Genomic DNA, 16,868 nt, shown 5'->3' with positions numbered 1-16,868 from the left:
AATCCAGTGCACTGGAAACACTGAATTAAGAAAAAAGATGAAGTGATCAGGGTTATTTTTTCAAGACAAAAACCTAAAAGACCAGGATGCGAAAATAAGGAGACAATTCACATAATCCATTTCAGAGGTTGTATATTTATACTTTCACTTCCAGGGTAAAGGAGTTCAGTGCTTCTGCATATGGTGTTGGTTTATTGTGACTCACAAAAAAACACAATCTGTCCATCATTACACCAACACAGATGAAGAATTGGTTTAATATTTATTGAAGGGATTCAAAGACAAACGCAGCAGGACAGTGTTTCTACAGTAACAGTGGGCCCTGCAGTGTCTACAACAGCTTATAAACACAGTAACAGTCTGACAATAATACTACAAATGCACATTCTTACAGAATGACTTGTCTGCAGTGCGTCCTCTCGGTTTCTACAAGCTAAGCTATTGCATTTGCTGATGGCAAAAATATAATACTTCAAATAGCACTTCATCTCTCGGAAAAAAACAGAAGGGTTATTTATTTCCAAATAGTACAGTGGCTAATGAAAAACTGAGGAACATAAACTAACCAAATAATAAATACAAACTGTCCACTGGCAAGTTTCTCACAGCCCTCACATTCTGCATCTTCCAAAGAAAGGGTTAAAAAAAAACAGGTTTACATAGAACAGCTGGGACAAGATATTTGGGTTATTTAATAGCATATCATATCTCACTAACACTTCATATTAAGGCACAAATATTCACTATTATACGAAGCATTAACATCCATATGAGTAACAGATCAGCTCTTTATCATTATGAACCACTTATAATGCCTCATTGTTTTCCCTTAAGAACTCATGAATTACCACATGTTCAGAGCAAGTTCAGGAAGTTCTTGCTCATGAAATGACAATCTTAATATGTATATGTGTACCCTCCAATGTGAGTCCGAGGGCCAGTTCCTGCACATGAACACAGATCTCACACACTGAACCTTTACTGTGTATACAAAGTATGCATAATTTAAACAGAACGAGGTTTAAAGATTCAGTGTGTCTGCAGAAGTTTGTGTCGGACTTTGTGTCTTTAGCCCTCGGAGCTTTCCTGATGGACGCCAACTCTGTTTTGAAGTTACTGACTGTCCTGGTTGCCTTTGACCATGAAAACAGCCTCACAGTCACCTTCATATAGCAAACAGGGTTTGTTCTTTTCATGGCTTTTCCTGAGTTAAGTTCTGTTAACAAATTACTGTGAAATTATCATTTAATATACATGTATTAACCTGATGAATGAGTCTAACTACTAGAATATTTGTTAAGAGTAAGCCCTTACTTTCCGCTGGCCAATGTATTCTAACATATCACTTAAAATGATTCATTTAGAGTTGGTGAGACACTATTTGACGTGTTTGGTTGCACAAGAATCATCATATTATTCAAAGCATTGATGACATTATTTGTTTAAAAAAAATGCATGCAGATGAAGCCATTAATGAGTGATTTATAATGAGTCAATATGGTACTAGTAGGAGCTAGGACATGGTAAATAAAGTGCCTTAATATAAAGTGTTGTTCATGTCTCCCTGGATATTAAAAAACATCACTAACACATGATGAACATTAAAACCTGTCTTGTGTCGATACAGTCTGGTGGATGCGTTGAAAGTCATGACTCTGGCGCCTCACAGATTCATGTTTCCACCTGGAACAATCTATAGACAATATGTTAGGACTGTTTTCTCTTTTAACAGAATCTCACTTTTTGTTCACATCAGGAATGTTGTCAGGCAGCCAAAGTGTAAATATGGCATTTGAACAGTCTAAATTTATTGGCAATGTGCACCATTTGTGCATTCAGCTGCCTCCGAGGTGAAACTCCTCCAGCTGTCAACAGATCAGCTCAATCCACAACATACCTTTCCATTTCTTTTTTTATCATTTATCTTTCTTTTATCAAAACTCAACATACTTTTTTCTCAGAGGAAAATCGAAATCTACGACCTTAATATTTGACATTTAATGTGTTTATATACATTTGAAATGCGTAAACAAGGTTGAAATTCCCTAAATGGACAGTGTACGATAACTTGAATCATGCCTGAACGCAGGTACTGGATCCAGAACAACTCAGTGTGAATGGACTAAGGCAGGACTCTCCTGCAGCAGATACATAGAACACATGTCTAGGCAACATTTGGAATCAATGAATCATTCCTCACGGCGCTAAATCTGATCCGGGGCTGATGGGAGAGCAGAATAAAGGAGAAAAGCAGAGACTTGAGGGGTGGACCTGGAGCAGAAGGGCTGGAAGTCTGGGGTTTGAGGGGATGGAGAAAGGCTACAAATAATACTGTGGTCCATGGTCAGTGTGGTGTGGAGAGGGATGAGGCTGGGGGGGCGGGGCTCAGGTTCAGGGCTCAGTCACTGCACTGGGCTCCTTGTCATAGATGTAGCTGCCAACGCCACCAGTGTTCACGCCTGGAAAAACCACAGGTACAGCGGGGTGTTGAGGGTCAATTAGTAAGGACAAGACGAGGTATGATGTAAGCAAGAAGAAGGGATGCAAAAATACAAAAATAGACATCCTGGCTGTGTTATTGTTGTACTATGGAGTTCCATTCTGTGCAATATCTGCATTATGTGGACAGTATGGATCAAGTGCTCAGACAAACAACATTCTGTTTCAAGTGTTGCTGATAATTGGTGGGTTGACAGCACCCCCTAGCGGTTACCTTTGGGCCCGAACAGCACAGCATAGCAGGGTTTGTGGCAGTAAGGCTGGCCATCATGCTGGAATGGACAAAACAGAACCATTAACCCACTGAAAAGCATTCTGTTCATGTTTCTGTCAACCTGCTACTTTCCACCTGAAATTTTTTTTGGCTTTTTCTTCCTTAACATTTTGAAACCAGCTAAAATGTGCTTAGAGGTCTTATTTGTGTCTTTGTTCATAGTAAATCAATCTCAGTGAATCCCCAAAGGAACTTTGTGTTGGTAAATGACAGTTCTGCAAATGTACAGGATTTCAGTTCTGTTCAACATGTTGATGCTCATATGAACTATGTTTTCAGCTCAAAAATGTCCCATTTCAGCACAATTAATGCTATATTTTCATGTCACAAATGGCCAAGTTCTATTTGAACTGAATTGAGCTGAAAAACAAATCTTCTATTCTTTTAGATTCCCCAGTTTTACTTCCCAGATTCTCTCCTACATATCACATGTTTTATTTGTACAGGTTCAATCTGGAGTATGGTGCTGATCCATCCTGCTTATGTTACGCCAACACATACATGAAGAATGTCACACGGCACTGTTTAAATCAACAGTTTTCTAATAATGAGCATTTTTATACAGAAAGAACAATTCTATATTGTTCTTTCCTCTTTAGTCTGATGTAGGGATGCAACGATATGAAAATTTCATATCATGGTTATTGTGACTAAAATCATCACGGTTATCATTATTACTGCAGTATTGTTGAAATTGTTCTCAAAATGTTCAAAAAGTACTGATACACACACTGAAATCATTTAACCAAGTTGTATTTTGGAAAATAAATAAATAAATAAAATTAAATAATAGCCACAATGTACCTTCTGTTGCAGAAACATTCAAATATTAACATGTAAACAATCAAATATACAAATGTGCATTAAAGATGGCACCTTATGGACACTGTTTGACCATTTTACAGATCAAGTTTGAGTTGTTTGAGTTTCTTTTTCATAGATAGATACATAGATAGATAGTGCCTGGAATGCTGCTGCTTCTCCAGGAAATGTGCAGTACCATTAGTTTTCAAAGTGCGGTAAGCAAACACGATTATCACGATAATCAGAATTTAAACAGTAATACTAACCGTCAGGAATTTTACTGCAGTTTATCGTTATACCGGTAATCGTTACATCCCTAGTCTGATGATAAACTATCCAATAAATAGTTGTGATCCTAGTTTTTGCACAGGGATCATTAGTGTAAACGCTGACATGGCTGCAGAGCATCAGTATGATGGGATCCACAACAACCATGTCACATCCGTCCACTGACACATTTAGTGTTTTTGTGTCAGCTGGGATTGTTTTAGATCCACAATACTAACATTTATGAAGAAGAGCAGAATTATCAATATTAAGTCTATAAGTTTATTCCTAATAAAGTACTGGTACTGACCAGAGCATCATGGGTAATGTCACGTCCGTCCACCAGCAAAAGTTTTCACATACACGTGCTATTCCAAATCCAATATTTATGAAAATAGAGCTTCCACTGTCAAAGAATATCAGTAGTCTGTGCACAAATGGATTAGCATTATTTCAACACACTTCTATGCATTTATGACAACTGTTTTTTTTTTTTGACAAAAATGGACACTCATTTGACCCCCTCAGGAAATTTTAGCCGAAATGTACAGAAATTGTCGGGTACAAGATATAAATAGACATAACACTTAAAAGAACAATACTTTCACAAATCAGCTCTATACATAAAATATCCAGTCTGTTTATGAAATGGCCCATTTGAAGGCACACACAACAAACTTGTTCCATGCATCTTCAAATGTTTCCTCAATTCTTTTTCTTTAGTCGTGAAAACATAAGGAGTTCACTAATAACGGTACTGTGAAAGATTTAGGGGGATCTATTTCTACAGTGGAATATAGCACGAGCAGGAGGGACTTCAGCCCTGGATTGTGTTTTCTGTTGTTTTTGTAATTAACATGGAAATTTTCAATAGAGTGATTAAATAATGTTAGTTTCTAGTTGGAAAATGAATAGCATTTGACTCCAACTGAAGGACAGGTCTCTAAATGGAAGGTGTTATTACGGATTAATTAATTATAATGCACACACACACACACACACACACACACACACAATTTCACCTACAAAACACTGATATGTATGAATTTCACCATTTGAATGTATTATTCTAGTATCGATGTGTTTCATCACAATCATATCAACATGAAGTGCAAACATGTCTTATTGTTATTTAATCCAACTCCTTTTCTACAGGTGCATTTTAGGCTCAGCTGTGTTCTCTTCTTTTCTACAGGTGGATTTTGGGCTCAGCTGTGTTCTCTTCTTTTCTACAGGTGCATTTTAGGCTCAGCTGTGTTCTCTTCTTTTCTACAGGTGCATTTTAGGCTCAGCTGTGTTCTCTTCTTTTCTACAGGTGCGTTTTAGGCTCAGCTGTGTTCTCCTCTCCTCTGTCAACATGCTTTTAGACCTCACTCTTCTCACCTCCATGTCTCCTATGACCCAACACAGGAAGTTGTAGTTTTCAGAACACCTCCTCACATGTCATTGCTCTCAGACATGGAATTCGTTTAGAGGCTCTTCTCAGAACATTCTATTTTTTATTTGTATATCTTTAAGGAGTTTGTGTGGATAGCAGAAAGAACTTGAAATTTCAAGTCCATATAATAAAGTAGATTTATAGTAAAGTAGACATATTTCCTTTTATAAGCCCCCAAACCCCCTTTTCTTTGCTTTTGTCTCCTCTAGGGATTTAACAATTACCGGTAAAACGATAAACGGTGGTAAAATTGCAGACGGTTAGTATTAGCGTTTAAATTCTAATTATCTTGATAACCATGTTTGATTACCGCAGTTTTCCAGAGAAAACGCCTATGTAAAGATCTGCTTTTATGTCAAATATTTGAGTATAGTTTTAATTTATTACAATTTTAATTTTCTATACCTAATATTTGGAACCAATATTCACTTAAAGTCTGTGAAAAGGTTCGTTAAGCATCTGTGTGTTATTTATGCAATAAATTATATACATTTTTCAAATTGGATTTTATTTTTTTTGTGCGTTTCTTGTCCTTTTATGTTTTTATAGTAGGTTAACCCTTTCATGCATGAATTATGAGAACCTTAATCAAGATTTTTTCCCTGAGTGTTTTCATTTTTCTTTAATCATGAAAAAAACAATGTGATTGAAAAATTTCTTATGAAAAAAGAAAAAAAAGTTAAAAAAAAAAAAAAATACATTTAAAAATAAAAAAGTAATAATAAAAAAAAATTCTCATGAACCTATTTTTTATGAAGTTGTAAAAATGTCCACACAGCTAGACACCATGCATTTAATTTTTTGAAGCGTAGAAACATGTATTTACTGATAAATTGAGTGAAAACTATAACTGTTACGCTCAGGGGAAATCTACACAATGTTACCAGTTCATGTCAGAAAACATATGTAATGTGTTAAAACTTTAAGAAAGATATGTGCAAAAAAAACAAAACAACAAAATCCATGAATATACAAGAGAACAGCTGTAGAATAGCTGTCCACTGGAGTGACCAGTATGCATGAAAGGGTTAAAGTGAAAAAATAATAGAGAGATGATATAGATGAAGTTGTGCTGAAAAAACAGATCCCAAACATGGGTATAGTAAACATTTGTTTATATAGTATATAAAGGCAAAATCAAAAGGACTGAAAAACGGACAAAATAGGCTCAGACCACTAAGGGTTAATATTTGAATGTTTCTGCAACAGAAGGAACATTGTGACTATTATTTTATTTGGGTTTTTTGTTGTTTTTTTTTTTGTTTTTGTTTTTCAAAATACAACTTGGTTAAATTATTTCAGTGTGTGTATTAGTACTTTTTGAACATTTTGAGCACAATTTCAATGGTACCATGATAATAATGATAACTGTGATCATTTTGGTCACGGTAACCATGATGTGAAATGTTCATATGGTTCCATCCCTAGTCTGGTCTGCCCCTCCATCTTCCTTTCCCTCACCTCAGCGTGGCTGCCAGCAGACAGAGTCTTGCTGCACCTCTCACACCTCAGGCATGGTCGATGCCAGTCCTTTCCCAGCGATGTCACCTTCTCCGCTGCATAACAAACACACACACACACACACACACACACAGAAAACACACACTTGTGAGACAAAAGGTAGCAGCCACTTTACGGGTTCACACCTTTTTCTCTCCCTTCTCTTTCACAAGAGGTGTGGCGGTACTTACCAAAATAAACCTTCTTGTTGCATCTGGGACACAGGTTGGCCTCTCCGGAGAAAGTGGTGATGCTGCCAGCTGCACACACATTACACACACATTACAACACAACAGTGGATTAAGGTAGTGCATGACGGCAGGGGAAATGCAATAAATGCCTGCAACCTTTTCAGTGGGGTGTGAAATTCAGTGTCCTAATAATATGAGGCTGTTAAAATAAAACTGAGCCAACTTCCAAGAGTTCTAACTGTGTAAGATTCAAGAAGGAATTACTGAGTAATGAGGCTAAATTTGCCAATTTAGCTGTTTTGGTTGCCAAGCATAGACAGTTCTCTCACTAATCGCTCCAATTTCCTCCCTCCTCCAGCAGCCAATCATCAGAGCCAATGCATGTTCAGAGTAATTCTGGGTTGGAAACTGCAGGTGGCGCCAAAAGCCAAATGTATGGATGTTAAATCCATTAAGTTTTCTGGTTTCTGTAGTCAAATGGATGGAAAACAGCCTCTGACTGCCAGTATAGAAGAGATCAATGAGAAGAAGACACCCATCACAAATGGTTTGTTCTGCTGTTCCCGTTAAAAGGGTGAAAATGCTGGGAAATCTATATGTCAACACCTCTATACGTCTACGGAAAGTCTGTCAACGTTCTTATCAGTGAGTCAGTAGCAACAGCACTCTTTCCAAACTGGCCCAGAACGTCCCGAAAACACCCAAATCTTTATGGAAAAACATCCATGTCAGGTAGCTTTTTCACATCAGCAGTACGTACTGATATATCTGTGATCTACAGACATATTAGAATTGCCTGGTCCCTTCCCTTCTACCTTTGGATGGCATCTTGGGGGCAAAGACTTTCTTCTCCTCAGCTTTAGGGGCTGAATCCACTGCAGTGGGATTTGGGTTGTTGTTAGCTGGAGTGTCATACACGTAAGACCCTGCTCCTCCAATGTTCACACCTACAGGATAAAAGAGAGGAGACAAACATTGAATCTTTTGCATTTAAATGGAAATGCACAATTAACATCTGGTGATGTTTGCCTTTACCAGCACAGCAACATGTATGCAGTGTGGGGAATTCACTGTTCCATATAACCACATCCAAATATCACATTTTTGCATGACTTTTTCTATTTCAGCAGGAAAACCAATAATCTGTAACCTTTGACATTTAGGAAATAATCTTCCTGAAAATTCTGACAACAATTTTTTATTTGAATGACACCACAATCACTAGTAAAACCCCAAGATGAGCTTACTACAGTTTACTCCAATCACAGCTGTATCTAATACAATCATATAATTGCACAAAGTGTTTTTCAATTTTTTTTAACCAGTCAGTGTTTGAGTTTGTAGACATGATTAATAATCTGGAATCTCAATTTCCTTGATAACCAAATAAGTAGACAATTGCAATGTGACATTTTCATTGAATCATGCAGCTCTAGTTAACACCTGTCCCCATGGACGAGTAAAACTCAAGTTTTGACCCTATTAATCACCCCTGCACAAAGCATTTGTTGGTGATGTTACACAAAAAGTATATGAATGCAAAAGCCCACGGATCAATTCTTAGTATAAACATTTATATCTGTAATAGTGTAAGAAGTTTAAGCTTTCCTTTTATATTTCATAGCATCAATTCTTTGTGAATCTTTCATATTAAAGGAAAATGGATGCAACAGCCCATAACAGAAATGTCTTTGACCATGATATGACCTTGAATTAGAAAAAAAACTGAACTGTGACTCAGAACTCAATCAATTCAATTCCTGAGTACCCATCATTGTAAAAGTGTGAATTGTTGTAAATACTGACAGCTTGTGAAAAAAAAGAAAACAGAAAAAAAATCAGATATACATCACCTTTTGGCCCAAAGAGGGCAGCATAGCATGGTTTGTGGCAGTATGGCCTTCCATCATGCTGTAGGAGAGAGAAAAACACACAGAACAAACTGAATAAATAGGTATGTAAGGAAATAAAAGGCATGACGTTGGTTGGAAACTGTACTCAGTCATGTGTAAGGAATCATGTGTTTTCAGATTGCATGGCCTATTTGTTTTGGTTTTCATATATTTCCACTGGGAGAGGAAAGACTGGCAGAGGAGGTGATGGAGAACGTGTCCAAAAAGGGAGAAAAGCTCCCAGCGGGCTGATCATGTCAGTGTCATAGGTTCCTTTCAACACAGACGGACAGGAGCCGGATCCCACCAACAGGACTGTGTTGGTGGATTCAGCGCCACGCTTCAGTCAAACCTGCAAGTCTGGACACGTCTGAGTCAACATGGTTCTACTTCAGTGGCAACAGAACCCAGGCACACAGAGACGGCCTATCACTGATGCATGCTGGGAACCCAGGCACACAGAGACGGCCTATCACTGATGCATGCTGGGAACCCTGGCACACAGAGACGGCCTACTGCTGATGCATGCTGGGAATGTGGCCATCCTGCATGTGATCAGCTTGGGCAGGGAGGTTCAGCGGTCCAGAGGTGGATGCCCATACATGAGAAGAACCGAGTGGATGGCACTGGCACCACGGGGTGTCCAGGCCACGGAGGTGACAGGACAAACTGGCATTAACCCTTTCATGCATGTGAGAACTATAGCAAAGATTTTTTTCCTGAGTGTTTTTATTCCTCTTTAGGCATGAAAAAAACAATGAGATTGATTTTTTTTTTTTTAATTAACCTATTTTTCATGGAGTTACAAAAATGTCCACTCATTTGGACACCATGTGTTTAATTTTTGAAGTGAAGAAACATGTATTTAAAACTCAATATCAGAAAGTGATAAAGGGTCAAAACACGGTATTCGAAATCTATCTGACGGGACATTTTAGAGACAATTTGACAGATTAGTGTTGCTAAACGACCCGCATTTTAACTTTTAAATTTGTTTTTGCTTTAGTTGGACCATAAGAGATTATCCAAAACAAGGAGCTACTTTTATATTGAAATAAATGTTGGAATGACAATCAATTAAAGTTTGCTCTCTGATGGGACATGACTGTGTTTTGACCCTATACTGTGTGAAAACTATTAAATAAAAACATTTTTAATGTAGCTAATCTGATGTTTTCTCACATTTTATCATACACTAATATTAGTTATTACTCACTTCATGGAGGTAATATACAAAAAAAACTTTTTAAGAAAACTGTTAATTACAGTCTAAAAACAATTAGCAATTGATTTACACTCAAACATGTTACTGCAGATCAGGTTTATCAAGAACAGCAAAGTTACAGTACTGGTCTGAATGTCAGTGTGTTATTATGGGATGGTGCATTAGTGTCCACTGTGTTGGCTGATATGGAACTAAAACAACCAAACCCATGAATATACAAGAGAACAGCTGGAGAAGAACTGTCCACTGGAGTGACCACTGTGCATGAAAGGGTTAAATAAGGGACATACTACCCACAATCCTGTGCTTTAACCACTAAACAGCTGCCTGTGTTCCTTCATTTGAGGACAGTGTGGCAAGACAAAAAAAAAGAAATAACATCTGAGTTTTACTAATGCATGAACCTAGACAGGGTCAGCTACTGTTAAAGCAGCTGCGCTCTCCTCTGACACCGTTTGACATTAATGAGCTCTGTGAAGGTCTGGCCGCCAACGCCACACCGTGACTAAGCACTGATGACTTTCTCAGGACAAGACACACAAGGCTTCACTGTCAAATGAACTGAGCGGTCTGCTCAACAGTCTGCTGGACAGTATCTGTGTGGTACTGGCTGTGAAATATCAAGGATGGTAGGAGCCTACAAATGGAGCATCCATCACTGAACGGCCCACTCTGTTCCCAGAAGTTCTCATCCAGCTTCCCGACATTTAAGTCTCTCTTTCATCTTTTCTGTCTGACCTTGACTCATGCTTTATTAGGTTTCAGTCATTGCACAAAAGCCCAGAATGGAAGTGGATTATCTCTGAACATTACACCATTTCTTCTTGGGTTGGGGCTTAAATACTACATGCACATTATTTGAAGATAGCTATCATATTATAGCTATGATTTAAAACAGCCCAAATCTAATCATCTGTTCTCACTGTCATGAGGAACTCACAAAGAAAATTGAATTCAGTTTTATTAAATTCACTGGTTTAGTTTATGTGTTTGTCTTGACTGTGTGTGCATGTTTTCCAACACCATCCACATAGTTCTATGGCTTTACTTCACACATTGGGCCTGCAGTACATCCAGAACGCTGCTGCTGGAGTCCTGACTAGAACCAGGAAGTACGACCATATTAGTCCTGTGCTCAGATCTGTGCACTGGCTTCCTGTGGCTCAGAGAATAGACTTTAAAACAGCTCTGCTGGTCTACAAGTCTGTCCATGGTCTAGCACCTAAGTACATCTGTGACATGTTGGTCCCATATGAACCCCCTCGGACCCTGAGAACCTCAGGGACTGGTCTTCTGCTGGTGCCCAGAGTCAGGACTAAACAGGGTGAAGCTGTGTTTCAGTTCTATGCAGCTAAACTCTGGAACAGTCTTCCTGATGATGTAAGACAGGCCTCTACTGTGACAGTGTTTCAGTCCAGGCTGAAAACGGCTCTGTTCAACTGTGCATAGAACAACTGAAAGGGTTCTATCTGCACTCTTCTCTTTTACTTTGTTTTGATTGATTATTATTTATGTTTTATTGATTATGTTTTAATTGTAATTGTGTATTTTTAATCTGTCTCTTTTCCATTTTTGTAAAGCACTGTGAATTGCCCTGTGTATGAATTGTGCTATACAAATAAATCTGCCTTGCCTTGATTTACTAAGATCGCAAATAACGGGCGCAACTGTGCTAGCTCGCACTAAAATATGCGCGTGCTGTTGATTTGCGTGTCAGGGGTGATCAGCTCAGATTTCCTGCACAAATGACAACAGGTGCCAAGTCTTGGAGACCGCCCTAATTAAATGAGGATTTTGCGTGTGCTCCTGGTTGTCGTCATGGAGACAGTGCACTGTATAAACTGCTGTGGGATACACCAGCACCCAAATACGAAGTTGTTCTTTTTCCACACACTGGGGTGAACGGGTATTTGTCTGTTGTTGTTTATCAGTGGTGAGGCGTGCTATTAGTCAAATAAATACCTTCTGTCTGTATGTCGCTGTGTATGGAGAAGGAAAACTTAAGTCTGTGGACATGAGAGGAAACCATCCACATCAGAGTTTATAGAGAAGTGTGTGTGTGTGTGTCTTGTGTAGCACTAGAACCCATCCCGTTCGGTCTTCCTTGCATGTGCGGTGAGAGACAGAGACAGAGACAGACGGACACACAGACGGACACACAGACGGACACACAGATGGACACACAGACGGACACACAGACGGACACACAGACGGACACACAGACGGACACACAGACAGTCGTCTCTCAGTAGTCGTCCTGGTCTAATGCTGATGTTCCACTGGTTGGAATTAACAAAAGCCAACATTCATTGAATCATTTCATTCATGTCATAGTAACGATAGTCTTCTTTTTTTTTAGCTGTAGGACTTTACCAAAGTCTGTGTCTGTACATTAAACAAGTTAGGAGCAGGAATCTATTTTTCAACACTTCTGATGTAAGTCAACATGTGTTCATTTTCAGACATCTGTAGGTCACCAAAAATGTCATTTTCAGAGACAAAGCTTTATTTAGACACAATAACCTATTTTCCTTGAATATGATGTTGAGATAAACATCAGCATGTTTACTTCCGACAGAGGATGTCCATTTTTTAAATCAGTATGTGAATGATTCAGTAATGACGCTGAAACCCTTTTGGAACTAGTCAACACAGTCATGATCTTTTAGGGTCAACAATGGAGGCTTATCAGCTTGTCTTTTCCAGCCTGGCTCTGTGCCACTGCCATCAGGGAGCTGCTGGACTCCTTTTGCCCCCGTTTGACAAACCATTCAGGGTTTCATCTCAAGGCCTTCTCCTTTTAAAGAAGCAGTCGCTTTTTGCTCTGATGGCCGTAACCTTTTGCATACCAGACCCAGGAGAACATCAAACACTCTCCTCGATGATCCCACAGTCCCTTTGCATTCCTGATTCTGAGAAAAAAAAATGATATGTCTCAAGTTCCAGCCTAGTTCTGTTTCCATGACGATGATCCAGCGTTCCTTTTTTTCCTAGTAAAAATCAGGCTTATGCCATGCCACTGCTGCAGCCTGAGGCGGGATTTGGACATTGTCCATGGAGAGAGGACAGGAGGAGGAGGGGGAGACGAGGATGGAGGGCAAAGAGAGCACAGGCCTTAGAGAGACTGGGACTACATGACTGTAATCATGCAGAGATTAAACAAGGCAGCAGCAGCAGCAGCATCCTTTGGGGTCTGTGGGGACAATGCTTTTGTGTACAAAGAGGCTGAGATCACATCCTCCCTGTGCAGAGTGAGAAGAGCAGGAGACTCTGAATAAAGTGTCCGTTTGTGTATTCACCGGAGTGCACAGAGGGTGAGAACTGAAGCATTGGCTGAGTCATGAAAAGCCAAAGAAAATGGACAAGATAAGAAACTCACTAGGGTGAAGGAGTCAGAGAGTGAGTAACCCCAATATCATTATGTAACAGAGACAGAGGAAGAACGAAAAGCAACATATAGAGGGTTCACATTCCCATGAGGGCGATTCATGGCTGACGTTATTAAACACATGTTCAGCAAGTGACTGGACAAAATTGGAAAAAGTCAAATTAAAGGCACTAAATGTAATGAAATGCACAGTATGTGATTTATGCCACTAAGGGTCCCATCTATCCAAACAATCACAGACGACGCTGTTTAATATCATTGTGCAGTAGAATGGGATCATGGGTTGTTTTCACCACAATTACTGATGAAACTCTACAGACTCAGACAAGGTTAACACATGAAAGTTTGATTCATATTACATGTATGTGTTTACAGTACATTGTATATAATGAATATACATGAATGTGTGTTCTATCATTTTATTCCTTAATGACAAAGTCAACAGTAGGGATGTAACGATTACCGGTATAACAATAAACGGCGGTAAAATTGCCAACGGCTAGTATTATCGTTTAAATTCTAATTATCATAATAACCGTGTTTGATTAGCACAGAAAACACCTATGTAAAGATCTGCTTTTATGTCACATATTTGAGTATAGTTTTAATTTATTCCAATTTTAATTTTCTACACCTAATATTTGGAACAAATATTTACTTTTAAGGTCTTTGAAAAGGTTCGTTAAACATCTGTGTGTTATTTATGCAATAAATTATATACATTTTTTAAATCGGATTTTATATATTTTTATGTTTTTATAGTAGGTTAAAGTGAAAAAATAATAGACAGATGATATAAATGAAGTTGTGCTGAAAAAACAGATCCCAAACACGGGTATAGTAAACATTTGTTTATATAGTATATAACGGCAAAATCAAAAGGACTGAAAAATGGACAAAATAGGCTCAGACCACTAAGGGTTAATATTTGAAAGTTTCTGCAACAGAAGGGACATTATGACTATTATTTTATTTGGTTTTTTTTATTGTTTTTTTTTTTGTTTGTTTTTTTTTGTTCAAAATACAACTTGGTTAAATTATTTCAGCGTGTGTATCAGTACTTTTTGAACATTTTGAGCACAGTTTCAATAATACCGCGATAATAATGATAACTGTGATCATTTTGGTCACAATAACCGTGATATGAACTGTTCATATCATTACATCCCTAGGTAACAGCAATAACATCACTAACAGTAATAACATCACTGACAAGCAGCCAAATGAAACCAGCTGTTACACTGAATAAAATTACAATTTTCTCTGAATTTGAACATTAGTGGAAGCATTTGATGTTATGTAAGAACCCAACTCAATAAAGTATATAGCGGATCCTTTATGTGGATGTGTTGTGTGTATGTGTATGTTATATCTTTAACCATTGTTTGTGGAAGACTTAGTTACGCCTTTTCATTAAAAAAAAAAAAGTAGAATATGATATGATTTTGAACAGTTACTTTGATCGTACCTGGGTACAAAAATGTGGAAAAGCTAGTCTAAGGCTTTAATATTGTAGTACTGCAACTCCTCCCTGATATGTATTTGTTTTATTACACCCTGGGAATGATCACATGTCAGGTTTTTTTAACACACACTTCAACTGCTTACAGGGGATTGAGGATCCACAGATTTGTTTTGGTCAATAAGGCTACGTTCAGACTGCAGGCAAATGTGGCCCAAATCCTTTTTTTTTGCCCATATGTGACCTGTATCCAGTCTGTTAAAGACAGTTTGAACAGCACAAATCTGATTGTTTTCAAATCCGACCCAGACCACTTTCATATGTGGTCCTAAATCCAATACATGCGACTTCAGTCTGAACGTCCAGGTCGCATTTATCCAACCTTTACATCATTGAAATACTACAAATGTCACGATTCTGCGTTTACTTCCGTAATGACAGTGCATGCCTGCGTGGTCACGTATGACGTCAGGACCAAAGTTCTAATAGTTTTGGATTTTTCATTATAGTTTAGTTTTATTTAGTTTGGACTTTTTTTTCCTAATTCAATTAGTTTTAATTTGAGTTAATTTTAGTTTTTGTTATTTTCTTAATGCTTAGTTTTGGTATTAATTTTAGTTTTGTCATCTCTTTTCTCTTCTTCTCTGTCATCGTATTCAAATAAATCCCAGACAGGACTCTGTTTTCTCCCAACTTTAGTCTCCATGCTTCCAGGTAGAGTGGGGACCAGAAGACAACTCTAAACGACCAGTCATGAACCGTCAAGTGTCGTATGGTGCCACCGGCTAAAATTAGAGTGAAATACATCGCTTTCATATCAATCTGACATTGACAAAGACGAAAATAAAGGGAATTTTATCCATAATTTTTATCTGTTTTAGTTAGTTTTGTAAACACACAATACAGTTTCAGCTAGTTATGTTTTTTTTCTTTTAATTATAGTTTTTATTTATTTCAGTTAATGAAAATGTTTTTACAATTCTAGTTTTGGTCATTTCGTTAGTTTTCGTTAACGATAATAACCTTGGTGTATACATGGTGTCAGTGAATGCTTAGAGGTGAATCATGGAGATGAGGAGTACGATCACTTTGTGTATTTTTTTTGTTTCATAATACAATCGAATACAAACAATAATACCCTTGGTCAGGACCTCTTTTGCGCATGCAGGTCACTTCAGGGTCGCATTCAAGATTCAAGATCTTTATTTGTCACACGTAGATGTACAGGTACACTTACAGTGAAATGGAAGTGCAACAAGCACCCCTGTACCCCTGCATTCAGTTCACACTCAAAACTGATAGAAGTCGCATTTAATGTGTAATATGAATGAGCACACAAAAAAAGTGGATATAACCAAAAAGTCTGAATTGTGCATTAAGACCTGCTGTCTGAACGTAGCATTAGTCCGTACATAACTAGACAGCACCGGTTTTCCCCTGTAGATTTCATGATCAGTCATTGAACTGACACTACAGCAGAGGAGGACGTGGACCTCTGAGCTGTGTCAGAAACTACTTCACTGTCAGAGATAGAACTAGAACTGGAAAACTAAGTGAGAGCATCGTAACCTAAGGCGTTTCCTGACCATGGTGCTTTACAGCAGGACTGAGTGCATGTAGTGTTAGAATGAATGAATGAATGGCCTCAATGCAATAGTACTCCAGGCAATGCAGGCGACATGCTCCATTCAACAACAGCCCCCATCACTGGCCCAGTTGTGCAGATAAAACCCACATCCCCGCATTTTTATCTTACTGTTCAGTCACATGCTGTTGAATGAGAATTGTTCTGAGCCCAAACACATTTAAGGAGGAGGAGGAAACCCTTTAACATTTAGTACTCAAAGGTCCTTATTTTCTTCTATGTAAACACAAAATTGTTCACTTTTTTTGTTGGAAATGTATTATTACATATATGTGATGTATAT

The 16,868-nt window shown here is 38.1% G+C and overlaps 1 protein-coding gene across 2 annotated transcripts in view; it reads right to left on the bottom strand.

The window, feature by feature from the left end:
* Positions 1 to 249: 249 nt before the first annotated feature.
* Positions 250 to 16,868, bottom strand: part of crip2 (cysteine-rich protein 2) — a 40,026-nt gene continuing 23,407 nt past the window's right edge. For both annotated transcript variants that reach the window (XM_030126725.1, XM_030126724.1), the window contains 6 exons: positions 8,827 to 8,884; positions 7,789 to 7,920; positions 6,974 to 7,042; positions 6,744 to 6,838; positions 2,714 to 2,771; positions 250 to 2,459 (listed from right to left, as the gene is read on the bottom strand). In XM_030126725.1, coding sequence (XP_029982585.1) covers positions 2,392 to 2,459; positions 2,714 to 2,771; positions 6,744 to 6,838; positions 6,974 to 7,042; positions 7,789 to 7,920; positions 8,827 to 8,884 — 480 coding nt within the window. In that variant the 3' untranslated portion in view covers positions 250 to 2,391. The remainder of the gene's footprint in view (positions 2,460 to 2,713; positions 2,772 to 6,743; positions 6,839 to 6,973; positions 7,043 to 7,788; positions 7,921 to 8,826; positions 8,885 to 16,868) is intronic.

This window comes from Sphaeramia orbicularis, chromosome 22 (genome assembly GCF_902148855.1).
Source record: "Sphaeramia orbicularis chromosome 22, fSphaOr1.1, whole genome shotgun sequence".
Classification (NCBI taxonomy): domain Eukaryota; kingdom Metazoa; phylum Chordata; class Actinopteri; order Kurtiformes; family Apogonidae; genus Sphaeramia; species Sphaeramia orbicularis.
The sequence above is the reverse complement of the archived record's forward strand: the minus strand, read 5'-3'. Positions and strand labels throughout refer to the sequence as shown.